This window comes from Mycteria americana, chromosome 8, assembly GCF_035582795.1.
Source record: "Mycteria americana isolate JAX WOST 10 ecotype Jacksonville Zoo and Gardens chromosome 8, USCA_MyAme_1.0, whole genome shotgun sequence".
Classification (NCBI taxonomy): Eukaryota; Metazoa; Chordata; class Aves; order Ciconiiformes; family Ciconiidae; genus Mycteria; species Mycteria americana.
In genome coordinates, this window is record NC_134372.1 from 44,653,504 (window position 1) to 44,676,735 (window position 23,232).

General features: G+C 41.0%; 1 protein-coding gene across 5 annotated transcripts in view; it reads left to right on the forward strand.

The window, feature by feature from the left end:
• CMIP (c-Maf inducing protein) overlaps nt 1-23,232 on the forward strand; it is a 140,273-nt gene that overhangs the window by 26,998 nt on the left and 90,043 nt on the right. Inside the window, exon 1 of one of the 5 annotated variants that reach the window (XM_075510896.1) lies at nt 21,571-21,594. The exons of the other annotated variants lie outside the window; for them this stretch is intronic. Within the exon in view, the coding sequence (XP_075367011.1) occupies nt 21,586-21,594 (9 nt within the window). The 5' untranslated portion in view covers nt 21,571-21,585. Of the gene's footprint in view, nt 1-21,570; nt 21,595-23,232 lie in introns of those variants that run through there. 5 annotated transcript variants of the gene reach the window in all.

Consider the following 23,232-nt stretch of genomic DNA (forward strand, 5'->3'; position numbering starts at 1 on the left):
CCCACCCCCTACGCCCATCATGAAAGTTTTTTGAGAAATGATGTTTCTAATACTTGGTGACAGGTTTATATCTTCAAATCCTTGTACAAACATGAAATAAAGCATTTAACTATGTGCTACTGGAAAATAAGGTTCAGTGTTCAACTGTAGTGCCTCATTCAGCCTTTTCTCTCTCCAGTTTCATTGACCAAAGAATTTCAAATAAAAGGATATTTCTTAGTCATGGGTGACTTGTTCTGCAGTGGTGAAGGTGTTTTCTGATCCTCTGTCTGTGTCTTATGTGGCATTATTAATCTGTTTTCTCAGTTATATGTATAAATGTATAGTAAAGGCCAGGAAAATAGGTCAGCATCAGTCAGTATTGCTATCTCCAGTACAGCTAAAATACCTCGCTTGTCAGTTCCTACATTGTATAACTTTCTTGTTGCTGCTTGTTCGTTGTTTGTTTATCTCTGGAGGTCAGAGATGAATTTTAGAAAGCAGGTTTTCAGCTTGCCTGACGAATATATTGTTATTAATTTCCATACGGTACCAGACAAGTGTTTCTTCCATTTCATTAGCATTGTTGCTGACTGTTTCCTAAAGAGTTGTACTGGTAAGCCTGCATTTCTGTCCCTTGGAGAACGAATTGGAAACCACCTAGTAACTAAAGGGAAATTAATAGTATACTCCCCCAGTGTTGAAGGGAGAATAAGAAAGCAAGTGTTCCAGATTTACCTGAAGATTACCTAGTTAGGAGGGACCGCTGCAAGGAGTGAAAGCTAAGAGAGTAATTCTGGTTGGAAAAGTTGCTTTAACTCACAGGATGAATATGATGTCAGGCGTGATGTTTTCTCCATTTCGGTGAGTCAGATTTTTGTTCTGTTTGTCTGGGTCTTTCAAACAGCAGCAGAGGAATGATAAACACTCAGACTGGAACCTTCCGAAAACGAAGCCTTTTTTTCCTCAGGAACAATTTTACTGCATGTGGGAAACTTGCTCTGACCGGAATTGCAGACATTCAATGGCACTGCATTATTTAAAGAATTGAGGGCATTGTGCTGGTTTTGGCTGGGGTAGAGTTAATTTTCTTCATAGTAGCTAGTATGGGGCTATGTTTTGGATTTGTGCTGGAAACAGTGTTGGTAACACAGGGATGTTTTTGTTCCTGCTGAGCAGTGCTGACACAGAGTCAAGGCCTTTTCTGCTCCTCACCCCACCCCACCAGCGAGTAGGCTGGGGGTGCACAAGGAGCTGGGAGGGGACACAGCCGGGACAGCTGACCCCAATTGCCCAAGGGGCTATTCCACACCATATGATGTCATGCTCAGCATAGAAAGCTGGGGAAGAAGAAGGAAAGGGGAGATGTCCAGGGTGATGGCGTTTGTCTTCCCAAGTAACCATTACATGCGATGGAGCCCTGCTTTCCTGGAGATGTCTGGACACCTGCCTGCCCATGGGAAGGAGTGAATGAATTCCTTGTTTTGCTTTGCTTGCGTGTGTGGCTTTTGCTTTCCCTATTAAACTGTCTTTATCTCAACCCACGAGTTTTCTCACTTTTACCCTTCTGATCCTCTCCCCCATCCCAGCAGGGGGGAGTGAGCGAGCGGCTGTGTGGGGCTCAGTTGCCAGCAAGGGTTAAACCTCGACAGTCCTTCATTCTCTTTCACCCTAAACAGGGTTTTGCTATACTTGTGGTCAGCCTGAGCAAATCTTTATGTGTATTTGTGTGTTTCTTACTGCATTAGGCCAGCAGCATTCAATAAACAATGTAAAGCTTATGTAGCTGTTAAATACACTGACCTTTAGTATCGGTTTGCACAAGCCATGCACAACGTGAGAACCACTGAAATACCATGGCTGATTTAAGCAAGTTGCTGTGCTGCAATCAAAATATGACATTTCTATTACTGAACAGATGCTTCATCAGCAAGAGTGCCACTATTTCCCAGAACTAGTTCTCTCCTTCCATCTTAGGATGCTTTGGTGTGGGACTGTTTCTCTTTCAGTCTCGGTTTCCTCACCTGGAAAATAGAAATAAAAATTCTGTGTCCTCGGGAATAACCAGGTTAATATTTGCTGAGTGCTTTGAAGCTGTATGGTCCCATGATACGCCTTACGGGGTCAACGTGACTATTGCTAAATCACACTGTAGTCAGAATTACAGTCATTAATAGCTCTGAGTCTGGGGAAAGAGTCACTGCAAATACTGCAACAGCTACTTTAACTGTTTCCTTTTAAGCAAACAAAACCTCTTGACGTTTCTGCTGAGCAAGTTATAATGGCTTAACGTATTAAAATGCTGCAGAGTATGTTGTTCCTTACTGGCCACAGTAGCGTTTTTTTCTTTTCATTGAACCAACTGATAAGTGAAATTCCACCAAAAATGATGGCAGTAGATTTGGAGAATGGCTTTCTTACTGTAACTCAAGTTTGTGCCCTGAGAACATGCAAGCTACAGTAATTCAGCAACAGGAGAAAAGGGGAACCTAGAATCAATGACGCACGTTCGTTAATTCTACTTCCCATTCCCAGTGTCTTGGCTTTGAGTTTTCAGCATATTAATCAGCTTTATGGAGGGGAATGCCCTGTTTTAACAAAATTTAACTCTGTATTTCCCGGTGGGTTGATGCTACTGTACTAGGTATCCTTTGAGAGATCGGGAATGGGGAGAGACTGATTTCTGGTGGGATACTTTCAGGCAGCTGTACTAGGGGCTCACAGTTTCACCATGACAAATATTGTGCAAGAGGTATTTTTGGCTTCGGGACCTCCCTGTGCGGTACACATTGTGCCTCCTTGAGATGAGAAGAGTGAGACTTACATGTGCATTAACGTTCTGCAAGGTGAATGAGAAAAATGGGAGAGGGGGCAGCCACAAGATCTGAGGAGTTCTTGGCTATAAAAATTTCTTAACATAAACTTTTAGTATCTTAGATTTGCCATCTGTAAAATGGAGGAAATTTCTCCATACTTAATCACCTAATAATAGTGATCGAATAATGGAAAAACAAAAGCAAAACCAGCCCCCAAAAGAACTAGTAGAGCAAAGTGAGGTTGGAGAAGCTATTAAGCTTTTTCTCAAGTATGAACTGGTTAGAAATTCTTCAGTCAATCCTTTCCTTTGTTTTTTACAAAACAGAAAGTGTTTCCATAGGGAAAATGAATGAAAATATTGCAAATAAAAATACAGCACTAGAAGAGAGAATGAAATATTCTAATTTAGTTAAAATCTGTGTGAAAGTGTGGGATTATGTTCTCCTCTGTGGACAACTAAGAAAACAAGACTGGTTGCCAGTGGAATGTATGTTTGGATAAGCATATGCTTGCAAGTGAGAGATGTCAGGAGAGAGGAAGTGGGTTAGTCCTTTCATAATTCTTATTTTGTAGGTCTCAGCTTTCTGCTTTGTGAACTATTGTGTGAGACATGCAAGGTGAAAGGTTTATTAGTCAAAAGATTCAGGAAGTAGACTCAAATTGAGAGACTAACTCTAACCTTATTCACAGCCATCTCTTTCACTGACTTAAAGAAAGAAAAAAAAAAACCCCCAACAACCAAACACCTTCCTTAGTCTTAGCTAGAATGAACTGCAGTAGTCAGCTCCATTTTGTTTTGCTTTTTCTCTCAACTGGAGCTCTGATGGTGCTTAGGCCTTTAGTTAGGAGGACTCCTCTCCCAGATTCGCATGGGGACTACAGTGAGCTTGGAGATAGAGGGATGAATTTTATCTCATTTATTCATTTCAGTAGTTGATCATAACCAGGCCCAAATATATTCTTTCTAGGATCAGTGCTGCCTTCTCTTTTATCCTTTTCCATCTTATTTTGTCCTGTTGTGATTATTCTGGTTCAATAGACAAATAAAAATAACCAAAAACATCAAAAGGAGAGTTACTGGTACTGAGCTGAACATTTACAGTTAAGGCTCCTGTCAATGCTGGGTTTCTCTCATGCATTGTCTGGGCTCGAGAACTGTAAAAGTTCCTGAGGATGCAATTCCATGGTTTGGTTTAAGCCTGACTTAATCTGTACTGGAAACAACAGGGTTATCTCCCCTGAAATTGCCATGCAGTCCCATCCCTGTTGTACACCTGCTTGACTTGTGCAGCTGCATAGTTGGATTAAGGATGTGACCAACCTGCAGATCTTTTTATTATTTTATTTATTGTAGTGTTACCTTTAGCCCTCGGTTCTCAGTTTAAATTGCAAAATTTATGTGTCTCCAATTCCCTTGTGAGTGGGTAGGAGTTGAGGGTACTCAGACCTTACGGGAAGCCCTCAGTGTTTTTCAGGATTAGACCACAAAGTGCTGTGGTGATATGCACAGTGTACATATTTAGATCAGCCTGAGATATTTTGGGTAGAAGATTATTTGGGGAAAAGTGGGGGAGTTCCTGCTTTTCTGGTACAGAAAAAATTGAAATAATTTCTCATAACTTCAGGCTGTGAAGGTTTTGTTTTAGCAATTTGCATGTGATTGGTGTATCCTGTGAGGAAAGAAATGGTGTTTATCTAAGATGCGTGGCAATGAATGACAGGACAAAGGTTAGGGGTGTGTTGAAAAGGCTGGGCATTGATTTCCTAAGAATGTTTTTTGAAAGCTATAGCTATCAGGGAGCGGAGACCTCCGTCTACACAATTAGGTATGTTTTGATCAAAAGTCACTGAAAAAGATACGTCAGTCTCACTCTTAATCTCTTACACAGAGATGATAATACTGTCAGCTTTCTCATACTTTACTGAAATAAAGTGTTGTGTTAAAGTCTGGCTCAGTGATTTTGCATGGACTTCACCCCATATTTAAGATAATTGCTGCAATACATTTCTGCCCGAGAACAAATTGATTTCTGAATGGCATAATTATTTCTTCACTTCTTATCAAACTGGTCTCTCCAGGCAGTTTGTTTAAAGATCAGATCCTTTATGCTTGTGGGGGCACTGTGGGAAGGTTTGTTGATGGATTGGTAAACAATTAAAAAATCCAAGATCAGAAAACACTAGACTTCATGAAATAGAGCCTAGTAGGTATTTATTTTGACTGTCAGGTTTAATTAAGCTTTGTGTTCCCTCAATTTTAAGAATAATGCATGGTCTTAAGTGGTAACTTACAGAGCATTTAATACAGCTTTAGCAGTTCTGTCCTCAACATCTGCATGAGCTGGTCACTACTCACCGTAGCACAAAACCGATGCTTCATTCCTGCTGAAAAGCCTCGGTATCCCTCTGCTTTCTCTGTGCATGTTTCATTCCAGGCTTTCTGAGCTGCCTTTGATAAAAACAAAAGGGAGAAGCAAGAAGTGGATCTGTTGACAGCTATGACAGAGCTCAAATTCCAAGCCAGGCCATGGGATTCCTGAGAAGGGGCTACTTAAACAGGACTCTCCTTTGATTAATTGGAGATAGGGTGACATCTTGGACGTCAGAACTGTATTTGAGCTTGGAATCAGACGCAGAGAGTCAAAGAGATGAGATGCTTAAGGGCTGAAATGTGATCCTTGCCGCTTCCCTCCCTCCCTTCTCCCCTCTCTGGCTGTTGTACAGACCTGCAGGTCCTGCTCATGTGGCTTCGTTTTGCGTTCAGCACTAGCTCTGCTAATCATGGGTTCAGAAACTTGCAGTAGAATTGGTTGCTTTTCTGCGCTACCCGATGTTTTCTAGCATTGCCACCCTAGAAATCAAACTTCTTTACAGCCTTGCAGCCTCCTTGGTTCAGGCTTTGGAAACTTCCACCCATTGCCCAACTAGCCTTTGAAGACTTGCTTATTTTGCCCCAAGCAAGTTTCTTGTCAAGGACAATGTTTTTTGAGTGGTTAATCACTTTTGCTTATCTTCCCTAATAGAAACTCTTCTACGTGGTTTTTTTTTTTTTCCAAGTGCAAATTGCCAATATTAAAAAAAGAAAGAAAGGAAGGTCTATGGAAATCAAGATTTACTGCCTTCAGTGCCTTGTTAGTGGATGCTGCAGAGCAATGCAAGGAAATAGGCTACAGTAAACGTAAATTTAGTTTAAAAACCAAAAATCTCTGAGTGTTTTGTTGATATCTCCACTAGAAGAATATTTGGTCTCTTCTCCTTCCCTTCACTCTCTTCTTGGGCTGTGGACAGGTTTACTTTAGCCAGACTGCTGACCAGAGATGAAAGACTTGGGGTGGAATTCAGCTTACTTGACTTCAACAGCATAAAGCTTGTTGTAAAGGTGTCCAGTTAAAGCAGTCTGCCAAAATCCTTTTGTTGTCAGCTGAATTCAGTGGCTGCCGAGAGTAATTCATACTCTGCAGGTTTAGTTGTTTAGTGTCCAAAGGACAGGCATGTAGTCAGGACTCAAATCAGGCGTTTATGGAGCATGGATACTCTAAGGCAGCGCAGGTTACAGTGAGGCTACCTTCCTGTAACCATTTTGTAGGGTCGTGGTGATAGTTCCGAGTATATGTAACTATAGATTTACATGCTACAGGGCTTTTTTAATTGGACCTGTATGTTGAGTTCTCTTTGTCCCCAATACATGCACATCACACGTGTCATGACAGGTTAGAAATCGCTCGACTGTCTATAAATGCTTGGGGGTAGCAGGCAGCACCTGCAGCTGGTTTGCTCAGTAGTTGCTTGCATGCCACACTGAACTCCAAGCATCTTAGGGAGACCAGCTGACAGAACTAAGGTTTTTAAAATATGCAGGACTATTCTTTGTGAAGCAAGTACGCTTTAAAAGTATTTAAAGAGGCAGTTTGAAACTTTATGAAAACCTCCAGAGATGAGGAAATGACTAATTAATAAAGCTTTTACACTGTATCCCATTTTGAGTCTGCCCTACTTTGATAGTGACGAGAAACTTTCAGTATGTAAAGACTTTTCAGCTGTTACCAACACTGTTGTTTGGGAGTGTTTTTCCAATTTTTGATATTTTGATTATAGAGATCCCCCAAAAGTATTGCCTTTCGCTGAGCTCCTCAGCGGGCTGGTAACTTGCCTGATGAAGGTTCTCCTGGGCAGATCTGAGAAGTGTTAACAGGGACACTGTGAGATGATAACAGTCCTTTGGCAGGTGTTTCTCCCCATAAGCTGCTGATTGGACTCCTTTTTGAGTGTTGTTTTTGTGAGTTCAGATTAATAATACCTAAAACATCGTATAGAATTTCTCTTAAGCAAACACTTGAAGGCTAACTGTTGGGGGAGCATAAATTATTACACGTTGCTGTTTTGGAGCAGTGTCTTGGGAGTCTTGGCTATATATTCATTAACAGAAGAATTACAAATCCAGTTCTATGCTAAACTTAGTCAGAAGGCTGGGAAGTGATTTAGTGTAGTGAATAGTGCTGCTCCCTTAACTTAGTGTCGCTAAACGATGGAGTGCTTTCAGTAAATTCAAGTGACCTTGCTTTTAAAGCATACTTCTTAATTGAGGTGATCCTGCATTGAAAACTGTCAAAGACGAAACACCGCTTTGGAAAAAAGAGGCAAGCAGTGTTTGTGTTAGGGCCAGAAGGGTTCTTTGTGGTAGTGTCCTCTTTACAAAAGAAATAAATACGCAAAAACACGTGCTAAGAACAACATGGTTGAGGAATTTGATTCATTACCTGAGCATAATGACCAAAGTTTGAACCCAACATGCAACCAGGAGGCCATTTAAAACAATTATGTATTTTAAATGGGGAGACATAAAAGGCAGCAGAAGCATAACTTTCCTTGTAGTTTACCTGTGATCAAAGGCCTTTTCACTGTTCTGCATGCTATAAGTGAGGGATCATGGAAGTTGCACAGGGTTCTCCAAGTTGCTACCAATCTTTAAAAGCCCATTCCAAACCCCCAGACTTTTATCAGCCGGTTTACAGCCTTTGTTAAGGTAGGGTTTGAATCTGACCAGCGAAAGGATGAGGTCCTGCTTGTTACGTGATATGACGCTGCTGCTGCTGCTGTTCTTGGATGTATGGCAGATGACCAAGGACCTTAGCAGGAGGCTGCATTTGTGTGTATTGACCATGAGAAGAGATTAGCAACTCTGTAAGCTTGTATGTTCTGTTTTGAAGGAGCCTTACAGTTTTCACTGATGATGCTGAACAATAGAAAGTTGTCTGGTTCTAGACTTTGTTGGTTTTCTTTTTTTCTTTTTTTTCCTTTCTTTTCCTTCATGGCTTTTGAGACTGGCCTTAGAATAAGCCTCAAGTGGCTGCTCTTTTTGTGGCTGGATCATTATTTGTCAAAATGAGCAGTACTGTGGAGTTACCATGGAAGCCATGCAAATGGGATTTCTGGAGCACAAGTTGCAATGACAGGGAGACAGGACTTTTTAAAATAAAAGCCTCTTTTTAGCTGCTCTTCCTTGTTTGTAAATGACATGTGTTTTTGTTCACGTAAATGATCTACATAACCCATTTATGTTATGTTCTGTACATTGAGCAATCTATTTTACAGGCAGTTAAAAATCTAACTTATTCATTAAATGTTTTTTTTTTTGGACTGTTGGGAAGATCTCAAAACTGGAGTTGTTTCATAATCCCTCAGCCTCCCACAAAATTATTTTGCTAAAACTTTGGCTTTCTCTAATGTATGGTTTTCAGGTTTGGCAGCACAGTAGTGCTTTTGTTGTTCAACTCATGCAACAATAGATTAATGTGAGGCAGACCTGCGTGCTAGAAATAACTAATTTAGTTGTCTCTGGAGCCTTTGAGATTTTCATACAGTTCTGAGATAGTGTCACTTGTCTTCAGTGCAGTACTGTAAATGAGACTGTTTCATCAGTTTCTATTTGTATTCCCTATATCATGGTGTGTCTGTGAGCCCCAGTCTCGGGCTGGTGGCTGTACAGATGCAGAGCACAGCGATGCAGAGCCTCTGTCAGGAGCTTTGCAGTCAGAGGGGTAAGCGATGCCTTGGTCAGTTCAGGCCAAGGGGCACAGGGAGGTTTTTTACCTAATCCCTTGTAATGGGTCAGCCTGATACAATGGCCTTGCAGTATTTTCACTGGTATTTTCATCTTGCTTCTCCTTCTCACTACACTTTTTGACATCACTGAAAACAGCTTTTCTTCAGCTGCTCACACTTGCTTCCAGGGTCTAGTCTGAATGTTCACTGTTTATTTCGGGTGTTATATTTATGGTAAGACATGAAAAAAACCTTGAAGATGGTAGTGCTGTTGGAAGAATATGCTTGCCCTTTTCTTCCCTTCATCTTGGAACAGCAATAGACCTTGGGTGGGCGTCTTCCCATTTTTAGGTGAGGTATTGTGGTAATTACACAATTTAGGTGTATCCTAGATGAAAATAATGTATTACCTAATATAGAACAGTTCAGGAAACAATATGATGCTGACATTGCATTTTTCCACTTGTATTTTGAGGTTGCTTGTTTCCTTCTAGAAGAATGCGTGTCCTTGGATAAAGTGGTTTGTGTCATATAAATAACCAAGCATTTCAACTTCTTGGGTAGTTCTTTGATCAGAACAGAAGATAGTCCAGATTATTCCTATTTTACTGGAAAAGCCACACCAACTTATATCACTGTAGGATACAGTTATAGTTAGTAAACCAGCCTGTGAAATGGAAACAGAATAATTTTTTTGTATGAGGAGTAAACGCAAGACTGCTAAATCCTTTTCAGGCATGCCGTATTCCTGTATTGTATTGATTACTAACCAGGTTTTACCTGACATCTCAGAATGTGATTCAGAGATACTGGCCTGCACGAGAACTTGTCAGGCAGTTGAAAAACAAATGAACAACGTTGCCTGGGCCCCCACCCCTACTGTCTCAGATTTGTCCCTCTGCTATCCAAATCCCGACTTCTTCTTGGGGCTGGCACTCACTGAGCAGGGTGGTTTCCTTTTAAATTAGCCTTTTGTACAAGTGATGCTCACACAGAGTGGAACTGGATCCTGAAAAGCTCCAACCTTGGTGATTGGTTTTAATTCCAGCTCATACTCCTCAGGCGCTGAAGGGTCTATAACAGACACACATGTTCATTATTTCCTGTTTGATTTAACTTCAGATAAAACAGAAATGGGGTATGATTTCAATGATAAACAATGCCAAAGGGGTGAAGAAAGAGTTGTTGAGATGCATAAGGAAAAACAGTGTTGTATCAAGTCCTCAGTACATAAGAAGAATTAGTCATGGTTCCTCAAAAATAGGCAGTGACTCTGTTCACCTTTCTAATTAATCAGTTTTAGGTTAATCAGTCATTAATTCTGCTTGAACATGAAACCTTTGAGTGGGTGTTTACTTTTGGTCACTTGCCGTTGATCTCTTAGGACATAAGTAATGTTCACGTGTCTTATGATAATAACTTGCGTTTAGATGAGTGATACGCTAGGAATTTTTGATTTGCAGCTGACCCTGTACGTAGTCTTCAGAATGGTATTTATTTTTTCTTTCCACCTGAGTTTCTTTCGCTGTAAAATAGTATTAATCTTTAACTCTTTGCACAATAGATTATAAAAGTATTAATCATCTAATGTTCTTGCAGTGCCTCTTTGGGCTTGTCTTCAGTGCAACAGTCACTTAAATGAGTACACTCATGTCGTAGTACTCGGATGGAGAAAGGAGTGACTGCGGTGTGAGACATCAGGAGCCGTGCGAGGCAACTGGCCGAGCAGAGAGGCTGGCTCAACAGGAAGTGGTTGATGAGTTACTAGCGTCACGGGGTGAAGACGAAACTTGAGTTACAGTTTGAGCTTGCAAATATGTTAAAGAAAAGTACAGGTGGAACTGTAGCATTATTTATTTTTACTCCACAGAACTTGGCGTGTCCCTGTGTTCAAAAACAGAATCGTAACCTGAAATGTAATAATGCAGTCAGCTGTTCCTAAGTTAATTTCAAGGAGGAAAAGGCAATTTAAAAAAAAAAGCAGCAGCAATTAGTAATAATTTGTATTAAAACCAGCTTCTCTTGGTCAATATTGACATACTCATTTGAAACCTGCCACTCCAGACAAGAAGCCCCATGCTGGGAGTAGAAATATAAAAGCAAAATGGTCACTTTCCTTGTGCTGTTTAAACTCTTTCAATAGCTGTGGCCTGTTTCTTTGACTGCATGGTACACAATTTCCAGGTTGTGAGAGGGTTATTGTAGTTCTGGCTTTGAAGATGGTTTAACTGCGGAAGGAGGAATAAGGACCTCACAACTGGAGTATGATAAAAGTCTGTTCACACCTGAAAACTTACTTTTTGGACCTTGATTTTTATTGCCTACTTTTTTAATTTAAATTTTGTTTTTATTTTAATGTTGTTTAAGGGATTTCGTAGTGGAACTGATCTACGTGGTATTTCTTTCTCTCCAGAGGAGCCATGAGTTGCTGGAGTATGGAAAAGTATTACAGGGGAAATCAACGTGTTTCCCTGTTCTTGGATTCTTCACTAGAGGTACATTGATGGACGTTTGAGCTCATCAGCAGGGCTGTCTTACGTTCCCTCTCTGCCAGGGAGTAAAGGGGGGCAATTCTAGCAGTGGATGCTGGGAAAGAGGTAATCTAAAAAAGAGTATTTAGTTTGGTCAGGGTATTCTTGTGGACTGAGGGGGTCTGGGTTTCGAGTCACTGCTCTGAGGACATTCCTACATAGATAAGTTATTGCAAGGTAAGCAGCGGTGAGAAAGTACAGTTAATTAGCTCCTCCCGCATGATCTCATTTGTGCACTCATAAGAATTTTATAAAAGGCAGGAAATTGGACAGAACAAAGCTTGAACCTGAATCTCCGTGTTTTCACCGGAAAACCTTGGCTTTACAGCTGTGCAGGGCTTGCTTCTGTTCTTTTTATCAGGGTCTGAGCGAGGGAAACCTAGATTGCATGTTTGTTTGCTTTTCTTTTTATCTTACTTTATTTATATTTATTGGGAACACAAAAAGGTTGCCACAGAATAGTTTGAAAATGATAAGTGGGATTGTTTGTGGTGAAAATAATTCAGAGGTAGAAGCAATATTAAAATTTATTGGCTGAATCAAAATTCTCCTTGAGGATAAGAACAAGAAACAAAAAAAAGTATCCTTTGATAAGTGCTGTGGTTGTACAGGAAGGAGAAAGGAGAATTACAGGGAGGTACTGGCTCATAACTCAAAATTCAGTTTTAACTTGGAGGTTCTTCTGCAAGTAAAACAGTTGCCAAAGTTTTGATCCAGATGGAGTCCTGACAGTAATTACTTGTACGTATGGTACAATCATTTCTACTACTCACAGCTATTCTTGAAGAAAGTTGGGTGTTTTTGTGTTAGGTATCTATTACTGCTCCCTCTGCTTTCTAGGCATAGCATAACACTATTTTGTGGGAGTATTGATCTCTACTGGCATTGATACTGCCTGTCTGGCTTCTAGTGCGTCTCAGGATCCAGCAAAGTTGGTTGCTATTTTTGACAACTGAATTACATCTTTGGGAATTTTTTTCTTTTTATTTGTACTCTTTTATTTGTACTCTTTGTAACTACCCAGAAGACGTTAAAGCATCAAGGGTGTAAGTGAATTAACTGATTTCACAGGAAAACTACCATCGTGTTCTCACATCTGTGCACCTCAGATCACATCTGATGCACGTTTTGTTCTCTCCAGGAATGTCTCTTCTGCACACAGGCACCTTTTGGTGAGAGGTGACTGTGCTATGACCGGGTGACAAAGTCCTGGACTGATGCTGTGTGCATTATGTGGGGAGGCCGTGCGTCTGGAAGTTAGGTGCTGCAGAGTTGTATCACCTCTGTCCCTTTGTGAACTTGTCCCCAGGTATTTGTGCCATCTGAAAATTCAAATGTCAGATAACCATGGTTCCACAGCAACTATCAATATTCTTGTTGGAGGACTTAGATCAGAGGCCAAAGAACAAACTAACGACGGAGGTTCAAATATCACTGCTTCTTGGATGCAAGACTTGGTCCAGATGTGACTGAAGGATGTGAGCTGTATTGCTATGTATGTAGGGGCTGCTCTGTGCTGAAAGGGTGGTGACCTCATCGTGATGCCTTTCACCTGCTCATATCTGTTGTTCCAAGTTCACCTTTGTAACCAAGTCACTAGTCTAAATTCTGTTGTGACAACTGGAGTGCAAACAGGCTTTGTTAATCTGTGTTCAACAGGGATGCCAGACGGCTCTTTGATGTCTATAGTGATTGTTTAACAGCTTCTCTCTTACTTTATTGAAGTGTGGCACAAGTCAAATGCAGCAAAGTTCATAAGTAGTTCAGCAGCTGAAGAGGCTAGAGGAAGAGCCTATGTGACAAGTGTTTTAGATGCCCTCCCTCTCCAGTGTTACCAGTGGAGCTTGTCCTGTGGAGAGAGTACCAACATTTTGCATTGGACTGCACGGGTGAACAGTTGGGCCAAGAGCTGCTAATGCTCTGGGGCTGTGTCTAAAACGTGGGGATGTAGCAGTATAAGGCAAAGAAAGTGAATGAAAAGCTGTAGTTAGGAAAAGAAATATTCCAGAAACTGAGCTGAGAGCTCTCTCCTTTCCTCCCCTGCCCCTGCCCTCACAGAAGAAACGTAAAAGAAGGGTTTTATGCAACCTTACGGCAAAATAGTTGCATGAAAAGACAGTTAAAAAAATGTCAGTAATTTTAAATGTATTTAATTAAATGCTGTGCTGAGTTATGCAAAAGTTCCTTTAAATTTCATTGAACATCCTGAGACAAAGTTTTATGAGGATTGAGTTATCAAAACTGCTACACTCCATGCTGTTACCCATATTCTGCTTGTTATTCTCTGCTTTCCAGTAACCTACCCATGCAGCTTGTGGGCTGCAAGGTCTTTTACGACCTTGAATTTGAAACATTATATTTGAGCTAATTTTACAGCTGGGGCCAAAATACACAGAACTCTGCATCCATTGCCAGTTTATCTTGATCATCATAAATAGTAAAATGCGTGCAAATTGTGCCCTCTGATAGCCCTTTATATATAATGACCAAAGTTTATGCATGTAAGTGCTGCCACTGAAGTCAAGAACATCCTTTTTAATAACTTGGGTCCTCATTTCTTTAGGTTGATTTGCCCAGCATGACCATTGGAAAGTTTTATTCTTTAGTTTCTTTACATTGTAGGCTTGCAGTGTATATCAGATTTCTAATATTTGGATGTCATTATGGAGATACAGTTTTCTTCTGTTACCACGTATTTAATCTTCCATTGTTGGATATAAAAATGCAAAACTGATAATTGCAGTAGCAATTGATCTTATCGTTCAGATTTAAAATAACAGACCTTAAAATACTCCTAATCTGCCCCTCACCCCCATTTATCTTTCTTTTGGAAAGATACTTCTAAGTATCAGTATCTGATTTATGCAGTGGAGAGGTTACTTGTTTTAAATCCAAACACTAAAATGAGTTTGTAGATTTATGTGCCAGCAGAAATTGAAACACTGGTTTGCTGCTGGTGTGGTATTTGCAGCTAATTGAATTGTGGATACTAAGAAATGAGTAGCTCAGCTTGACTTCTTGGCACTGCAGAATTTTTACCCTGGTTAGTAATTTTGAAGACTTGCTTGCAAACAATGGTTCAATGGGCGCAGTCACAAAATTGTGTGGGTAGTGATGTCAGAAAAATTTACCAGCTGCATGTTACCCAGAAGCTTAAATCTTCTGCCTCAGAAATGTAAGGAGAATGGGAATGAGAACTAAAGTGATCTATGGGCTTTGTAAGAATGCCAGTTAGGAGAAACTGAAGGAGATACTAATTTGATTTTTTGCTAACAGAAAGCTAATGGTAGAAAATGGAGTGACTGGATTTATTTTTAATAGTTCTCTAAATCTTGACCAGTACATTATATTCTATGAAAGGGACATTTGAAATGATTTGGCTTGCCATTACGTTCTATAAATTTGAGTAAGTACACTAGCAGTTAGCTAACACAAATAAAATAGATAATACAGGAGTATAGGCTAGTAAAAGCATTGCCAAAGGAAAAACAGAAGAAAAAGGAAAAATTGGAAGTAAGTATCTTTAAAGGTACTAGGAGCTATTATCTTCAAACCTCATTAACTGCTTTCCTTTTCCCCTATTTAGAAGTGTCTTACCTCAAAGGTAATTTGTTTCATGCTCATCCAACATTAATGGTATTCATTTTTAATTAATTTAAGGGTAGTGTTGTCCATCTGTCAGTGCAAACCTAATCTGTTAAACAGATAAAATCAACATGTCTACAGGTTCATTGTAGGTCGGCAGGCAACAGTTGCGTATATGCATTCAGGGTTCTCTATTAACTAATGCAAAGACTTTTATACAGATACACAAGTGCAGAGACTTTTGAAACTGAATGTGCCTCGATGTGCTAATACAGAAGGGTAGATGAAGTGTCCTAGCTCATGGTTCGAGCGTGCCTAAAGCTGGTAATCTCCTTGGCCAAAATCTGAAGTTACTCTCTTACACAAACGCCGTTTTTCAGTAGAGTGGAGCCTTTGGAGATGCTGATGAAGAATGCCACAGAATGCTCAATGTTTCTCAAATTTGCTCTCTAGTTCAACATCCTTATTTGGAAACCCTGTCCCCTGCATACGCACCGCCCCCCGAATTCGGATTACAAAAGGCATTTTAAATGAAAACAATTGCTGGATGTGCTTTGCTTTTGCACTTTTTAAAGTTGGCTGTAGTTGTGAATAGAGGAGCATGTATATGTATCTGCAAGAACACTCAACTTTTTATGAAAATGTTACTTGTGCTACTAGAGGTTCAGAACTGCTCTCTGAATAGTTTGAAGTAAGACAAGTGTTTTAAAACTATTCCAGTTTTCTGTTTGGATGCTAAAATGTGCTTTTGAACAACAGTTAAATTAATCACTGTGTTTTTTAGTTTGGGCAGAGATAAGCATCGGCAGCATAAGGAGAGCAGTTTCCTTTGCTACACTTGAAACGGTGTCTAAATGGTCTTTATGAAATACCAGGTAGTGTGTCTGTTTTGTGCACAGGTACCTGACTGGTGGGAGCCAGAGCAGCGTTGTCTCTAAAAAGTGGGCAGATAAGGGCTTAGATTCCTCAGGAATTTTTAATTTTGCAATAACCTGCTCCAACAGCAGTTTAGAGTGAGCTCTTGCATCTCACCACACTGCTGCAGGTTTGAACTGTGTTGACTAACGCAGTGATACTTGGATAGAGAGCTTACTCTATCACTTGAGTAGCACAGGTCCCGTGTTCTCAGCTGTTGTTGGGCTTGGAAAGGATAAAACACTGAAATAGGTCATTGCTGCTTGAAATTCTTTCACAGCCAGGCCTGACTGTAGAGGAAAACAACTGCTTTTCCACATTTTGTATGGACTCTGTGCTCTGGTTTCGTCTTTGACTTGCTTTTCATCATTTACCTAAGCAGAGCTCTTCACAGCTGTGAGAAATAGCAGGCAGCCAGTGCTGAACAGTGTGGGATACCCCGATGCTAATTCCTGTCTGTGCTTGTGCATGTAGCTGAGCTTGGTGTGTTTGCATTTCTTCCCAGTCTTTGAATTGGGGTTCTTTAAAAAAGACAAAATACTGTATAATTGGGGAGTTATTAAATATTTTGAGTAGTGTGAATGTGAAGCTGAAATTACTCATTGACCTCACTGCATCGGATTGTTCAGTTTGGTTAAGTGGTAAAAATTTTTAGTTACTTTTCAACCAGCTTTCAATGGAAGCTGTGAAATATGAAGTTAGTTGTAATAATTGTTGCCCAAAGTACTTGTTTTAATTTGTGTCTTGTCAGAGTTGCTGAGCAATTAGTGGAAACCAGTGCGTGCATCTATCTGAACTAGGTGGCTGCCTTTCCAATAGCATCTGCGATGCTGCCGCTGGCATTTTTGCCGTCGGGAGTTGGTAGCTGCTCAGCAGTTTTGAATATCCGGTCCTGCACATGTAGAAGTCCAGTGTATGTGTATTTGGCTGTTCATTCTTCTCTGAATCTGTGCTTAGGGGAAAATATCCCTGGTCATTCTTAACACAGTGCAAGGATGGATGCTGCAGGTCACAGTCCTTCAACTCTTTCTTGGCTAACCAGTTGAGTATGTCTTGTGAAGCCAAATCAAATGCTTGAAAATCAAGTTCTTTATTAAAAAATACTAGACTATAAATAGAAAAAAATCCTCTATAGTATAAATCTGTGCAAAGAAATGAGATTGAGTATAAAAGTAAAGCAGAATCAAGTTTTATAAAAGGAAACGTGTGAATCTAGGGGTCTCCTCGTCTCTAGAGGAGGGCACCGTTATGGGAATGAGGTATTTCTGGTGGAAAAGGCCATCACTGCACTGACAAAACCTGTCAGCTGAAAAGTTGTCTCCGTGTAAGTGCTGGCTGAAGCTCCTCAGGCCTCCTGTCCGGTCATTCCCGCCCCCACGCCATCCTTTGCTTGGGTGGTCCAGCTGTTTACAGGCAGCCTGGCGAGTGAGGTCAAGGAATTCATCAGCGCTGAAAAAAAGGAGGGGGGATTATTTTTGGCCTGGATCAGTTCCCTGATCCCATTTACTTTCCAGGCCTGCAAATGGTTGAACTAACCCAGTTGAGGGGGCAATGGTAAAGCACAAATGGGATGCAGGAGAGGGGAAAGGGTTAGATCACTACTCTGCCCGAGAAGTAGTCCATTTTCACTGACTGTCGGTTAAATAAAGAATTTCAAGGTTGGCTGCTCGGCCAGAGGCTTATTTCATGTTGTGCTGGCTCATGTAGGCTATAGAAGCGGCTCTATCGCGTTCATTTTCCAAGCACCAAATTCTCTTTAAAAATAAAACCATTTTGATCAGCCCAGTGAATTTCAGTGCTAAGCTTTTTGGCAGGGATAGGGCTTTGGCTACCTAGCGTTCATCCAGTTCTGGCTGCATTATGAACCTTCTGAACTTCACTATAGGTATATGTTCTTGCCACGCTGTTCCTGTAAAGATTATAGATTAACTAGAGGTCTGTGATAACTACGGTTTTATTATTGGCAATTTTTAGAACTAAAACTTTGCTTGAATTCTCCCTTAAAAAAAAAAAAAAAAAAAAAAAAAAAAGAACAAGAAGTCTACCCAGGGATGACTGAAAACTGAAGCAGGGGGTTTCTGCTCCTTGCCCGGTCACTTCTTCAGCCTTTTACCATTGAGACCCAAATAACAATGAAAGCCATGGAACTGGCAAGCCACCTACCAGTCTGCTCCAGAAAGGCATGACTCTTCAGTTGCATGCTGAAACGCCAGGTACATTAAAATGCACGTCTCCTCCCAGGACCATCCTGCTGGGAAAGGTGTGGTGCAATCTGTGTGCGTGTGAGAAGGTGTTTTTCTTTTTTTTCTTCCCCCTCTTCATCAGGTAATATATTAAATTTTGGAGGCAACACTGCAATTAGAGAGGATTAACTTGTTGATGTCAGATCGGCTTTCAGAGTTGCTGTTTTGTCAAGCCTTGAGTTATGAAAGTAAAATGTAAAAGTGGGTCGATGACCTTGTATCCCAGGGAACATCTCCCTGAGCTCATGTCAGGCTAAGGATTCCTCTCTGGACTACAGAGGAGAAAAGCAGATTCTGCCAGCCTCTGTAGCTACAAATCATAGTGCCAATTGTAGATTCATCCTAAAATACCCTACACAATGCCCAAGACTGGCTGGCATGTTGTACTAGCCTTTCAGCTAAAAAGCTAAAATTTTGGTTTTAACATCTCAGATTTTCTTAACAAGGGTATTGCCAGACTCTGTCAACTAGCTCTGTTTCTTTTTCAAAAGAGGAATGTACTTCCAGTTTCTGGAGTGGTGGTAACTGTTACAGAACTAACTTCATTGGGAGGAGTTGCTTTCCACCATTCATTGTTTGGAAACTAATTGCTCATTGTTGCAAACTCCACTGAGAGTACCTACACTGAGACCAGCAAAGTTTCACTAATATACAAGTCTGACACAGCAAATATCATATTTGAGCTCACTGAATTGCTAACATGGATGCTGTATTGCCTTTCCAAGCCTGGTGCCGTGTACCACACAAGGGTTTGGAAGTTTTTACTGTAGATAGCTAAATGGTTGGCCAGTAAAAGCACGTTGAGAAGGGAGATTTTTCGTGTTGCTTTTCCCCAAATGGCTGTTCTGAGCCAGTTGAGAAGGATCTGCAGATAGTTACAGAGTTTGGGCCCCAAACTGACCCATATTCTTCATCAGTCAGTATAATATCTGCAGTCGTGTGAAAAGAGAATGTCTGGTGGATCTCTCCCTAGTCCAGTATTGTGTGATGAGGCAATGTTGTAAAGTTTAGTCCACAGAGAAGTGATTTTACTTATTTTCTAAAAGTGCTCTGCTGAGGTGAAATGGTTTGCCTGGTGGCAGTAGACCTGTGGTGGGAAGAGACCTCACACGGGAACATTCAGAGAAAGACAGCTCAATTTATCTGGCTTTACTCTCACCGTCTTTCACTGAGCTGAGAAATTGGCATCTGCATTTTTTGCTTTCAGTGCCAGCATCGGCTGCCAGGAACTGCTGCCTTGCTGGGTAGGGCTCTCTGATGAGTAGAAAACCAAAGGAGCACAGAAGAGTTGTTAATTACTGCAGATAGACAACTCGGCTTCTGAAGGACCACCCATAGCCTAAGCACACTAGTAAGGATATGCTTGGGTAGGGAGTATTTTACTGTGTCTTTGACCCTATCTAGGCACGTGAACAAACTTTTCAGGCTTTTTTGACACACTAACACATATGTCTGATTCATTTCCTGGGAACTCTGGGGAACCTTTCCCTTGAAATATGAGCAGAAAATTTGTTTTCCGTATTCCAGTGTCTGCTGGACTATAGATGTATTCACAAACTTTTCAGCATTGTATGAAGTTTTCAGTTTGAGAGAGAGAGAGAGAGAGAGAGGCAAAGAGAATGGACTTGATGTGAATGCTGCAATGTGGTGTGGCATTCTGACATTCTCATAAAATGGCTTTTGATAAAAGTCTGGGCTGATGAAGGTCACAACCTGCGTAATAGATCTCCCAGCAAACTCATGTACCGGGACTATTGAACTCCTCCATCAGCTACATTCAAAATACCACTCTGCATCGCTTTCAACGCAGTCCCTTCCTCCTGCTCTGCTTTCTTCATCTCGCACACCATTAACCAGTTCAGGGCAGGTGGAAATGAATTCAGCCATTGCACTGTGGGTCTGCCCATGTTTAGGGACAGTGCTTGGATTTGCACAAGGATTGCACATGAGCGAGTTACACTTTTTTTCAGGAATGGTACTTCTGGTTTAGTGTATGGATTATGTTTGACTCCAGCTAATACTAATGTGAACAATCTGCAAAGTACCAGGCAAAGCATAGAGAATATTGAAGGGCATGAACAGAAATGCTTGGTGTTCTCTGTAGTTGTTGAAGACCTCATTTGCTCAAGTTTGTCAGGAAATTTGGTGATTGTAATTTTTGTCGGTCTTTAAAAGAAAGTGTTAGCGTTTTGGAAGTAGGCATGTTTTCCAGCAAATACAATGGTAAAGTATATTTGCTGTGGGAGAAAAAAATACTTTTATGATAGTTGGGAACATACGGAATTCAGTCCTTTTGAAGTACAACAGATTGTCATGAGGAGTTTTTTACAAAATTAGATCTATTTAATATTTTATTTTCACATAACTGTCCAGTGGTGATTTTTGTAAATTATACTTTTTAAAGTACACTTCTGATTCAAAAGAATGTCCATATTTATACCATTTCCACTAACTTTTATCCTGTTCTGAACATTGATTCTGGACAAAGTACATTAGAAATAAATTTGGGAAGATTTAATCCACTATTTCACACACACCTGGGTGTGTGGCCTTTATTATGGCTTGTGTTACCAATACAGGAGTTGAGTGGAGACTGTCATCATTTTACTGTTTAGTGTATAAATAGTAATTACAAATAGAACTTGAACATCTAGTAAGTTCTAACAATATTTGACTAAGAGTGATCTGTGCTTTTTTGATTGTAAGGATGCAAATTGTGGTGAAGATCCTCTCTTCCAGAATCCTTTGTGCATGTGTATGTATATATGCATGAATACTTGGCCTGTGTAAGTAGGAGAGAAAATTGCTTGCCGAGATCTAATCTTATAATCTTGGTGTAAATATTCTTGCACTGTGCTTCCTTCATTGTTTTGCTAACAGCTGCCATCCTCTGAAAAGGGAGCACTGGAGCATGAAGGGAGATGGGAGGAGGGGGAATCTCCCATGCTGCGTGCAAATGTACCATAATTACGTTCATTTTTGGTTCGGTTGTGAGTGCAAATCTTTTAACTCTTCACATCTGTTTTGGGCATTTTCATCCAAGGATGTGACAAAACTTTAATGAATAGCTCCTTTTACAGTTAAGTTTTAATAGCCTGGTTTAATTGAGGGGAAACTGATACGCTGGAAGATAAGCTCTGAAAGTGACTGGCTGGTTGGGTGACTCCAGTTTTGGGTGACTGGGTTAAGATACTTGTGAGCCGTTTTCAGAGGAGCTATATATCTGCTGCTAAAACTGATTGTAATGGGGGTTTCAGGAGTCTGGATCCTAGATGGCTCGGTCCTATTGGCTGAAAGGAACATGGATGTCACCAAGAATTAATGGGAAATTCCAAAAACGTTTGGTTGCAAGAAACTTGCTCATATCTGAAGTATTTGATAGATCAGAGAGGGGAACACAGCTCTGTGCATTAAATACAAATGAGTCTTTCTGCTTTCTGTTTGAGTTTTTAATCTTTGTTTTAGAAGATTGAATGAGCAAGGTAATCAATTTAACCAGCTGTTTACCCTGAGGTGTTTTATTTATTCTTCATATGCATACATGCTCTACTTCTTATCCTCCTGTTCTTCTTTTACAGGCTAACAGTACTTTTTCTGACCAAAGTTAGTTTAGGAGTTGTGATGAGGTTTTGGTTAATTGCAGGCCTGGAAATCTGATGTCCTGAGATGTCTAATCTGTCTATGTCACACTCGTTGCTCATTTGATTGTTCTTCGTCAATGCCTTGCAGTTCCTACTGGGATTTTTGACACATGGAATTTGAACCTGTTTATCTTTCGCGCAGAAAACTTAGTTAACGTTTTGCTAGAGGCTGACAGCAAGGACAACAACAAAAATAATCTCCAATCAACAACTTTTACAACAAGTTGGGCAGGAAGCAACACCCATGCTGTGCATTTACCGACTAGCCCTCAGACCAGCTACGCAGCCATTTCCAGTCATGCAGCAATTGATTTTTGTTAGAGGCAGCAGCTGTGTGCAAGTGGGAACCCTAATACGTGTCTCTGCCTCCTGGTGTGGGTCTCTCTTCCTCTGTTTACTTACGGGCAGTGCTGACAATTTCTTTCCTCTTGACGCTGACCTCTTAGGACGACGGCGATTCACGATACAAGCATCCCAAAAATGTAGAGCTAGACGTAAAAGTGTATCACCCATGTTTCAGGCCCAGATCTTTTCTGGGGGAAGGGGTCATTTCTTAGGACGATCAGTGGGATTTGACCGTTGATCTGCTGACCTCTGCTCCGCGCACATCGCAGTGCCTGTTTTCATAGGTGAGGTGGTGAAGACCCCTTCTTCGTGAGTCTTTGTTTAGGTTTCTGTCTATTTATTTAATTTATCTTTGCTGCGGTGCTCCTGCCTGTGGGTACTTTGTACTTTTAACTGAAGCGAACACGCCGTGTTAGCTACAGTAGATAAAGCAACTGTGTAAATATACAGTGACCACACTTTTGAGGCCCTTTGTTGGAACAGCCGTGTTTATGAATGATTCTCGTGTTCCTCAGCAACCAGGCCTGATGCGGGAGGTCCGCCTTTCGGTTCTGCTTGCAGGCCCACCTCTGCCTTTCCAGCTCAGGCTTCCGGGCCACAGGGGGAGGAGGACAGGTTTCTGCCCTCTGTTTTTTTACTTCTCTCCTTTGTCAGATAAAAAGGTTTCTCTGGGATAGCCTGTTGGTGGCTGATCTTTATAGACCGGAATTGGATGGTGGGGAAGCGCCCCATCCTTGTGGTGTGCACCATCAAATCTGCTACTTCAGACATGCGTGGAGATGGTCAGAGTTTGTTCCTCGCTGTAGCTCTAGGCTCAGGTGCTGGTCCTTCCCAGTTTTGTAGTTTTGCTTTTCAGACTTGTCTTTTTGGTACAGAAGTAAAGGTCTAGCAGAGACAGGACTCCTGGGTGTAGGCTCTGCTGTGAGGATTCGCATGAATGCAAGAAGCCCTTTTTGATATATCCTTTTCCTTGAATTAAAATCAATGTTTATGGCATCAGGTAGCTTTCTCAAGTAATTAGTCACGGTGTGACCGCAGCGTTCCTGCAAGCTTCCCTGATAGTGTACTGATGCCATGCCTCTGTCTGGGCCAGCTAGTCACTGGCGTAAACGACAGTAGATCAATGTGTCCCTC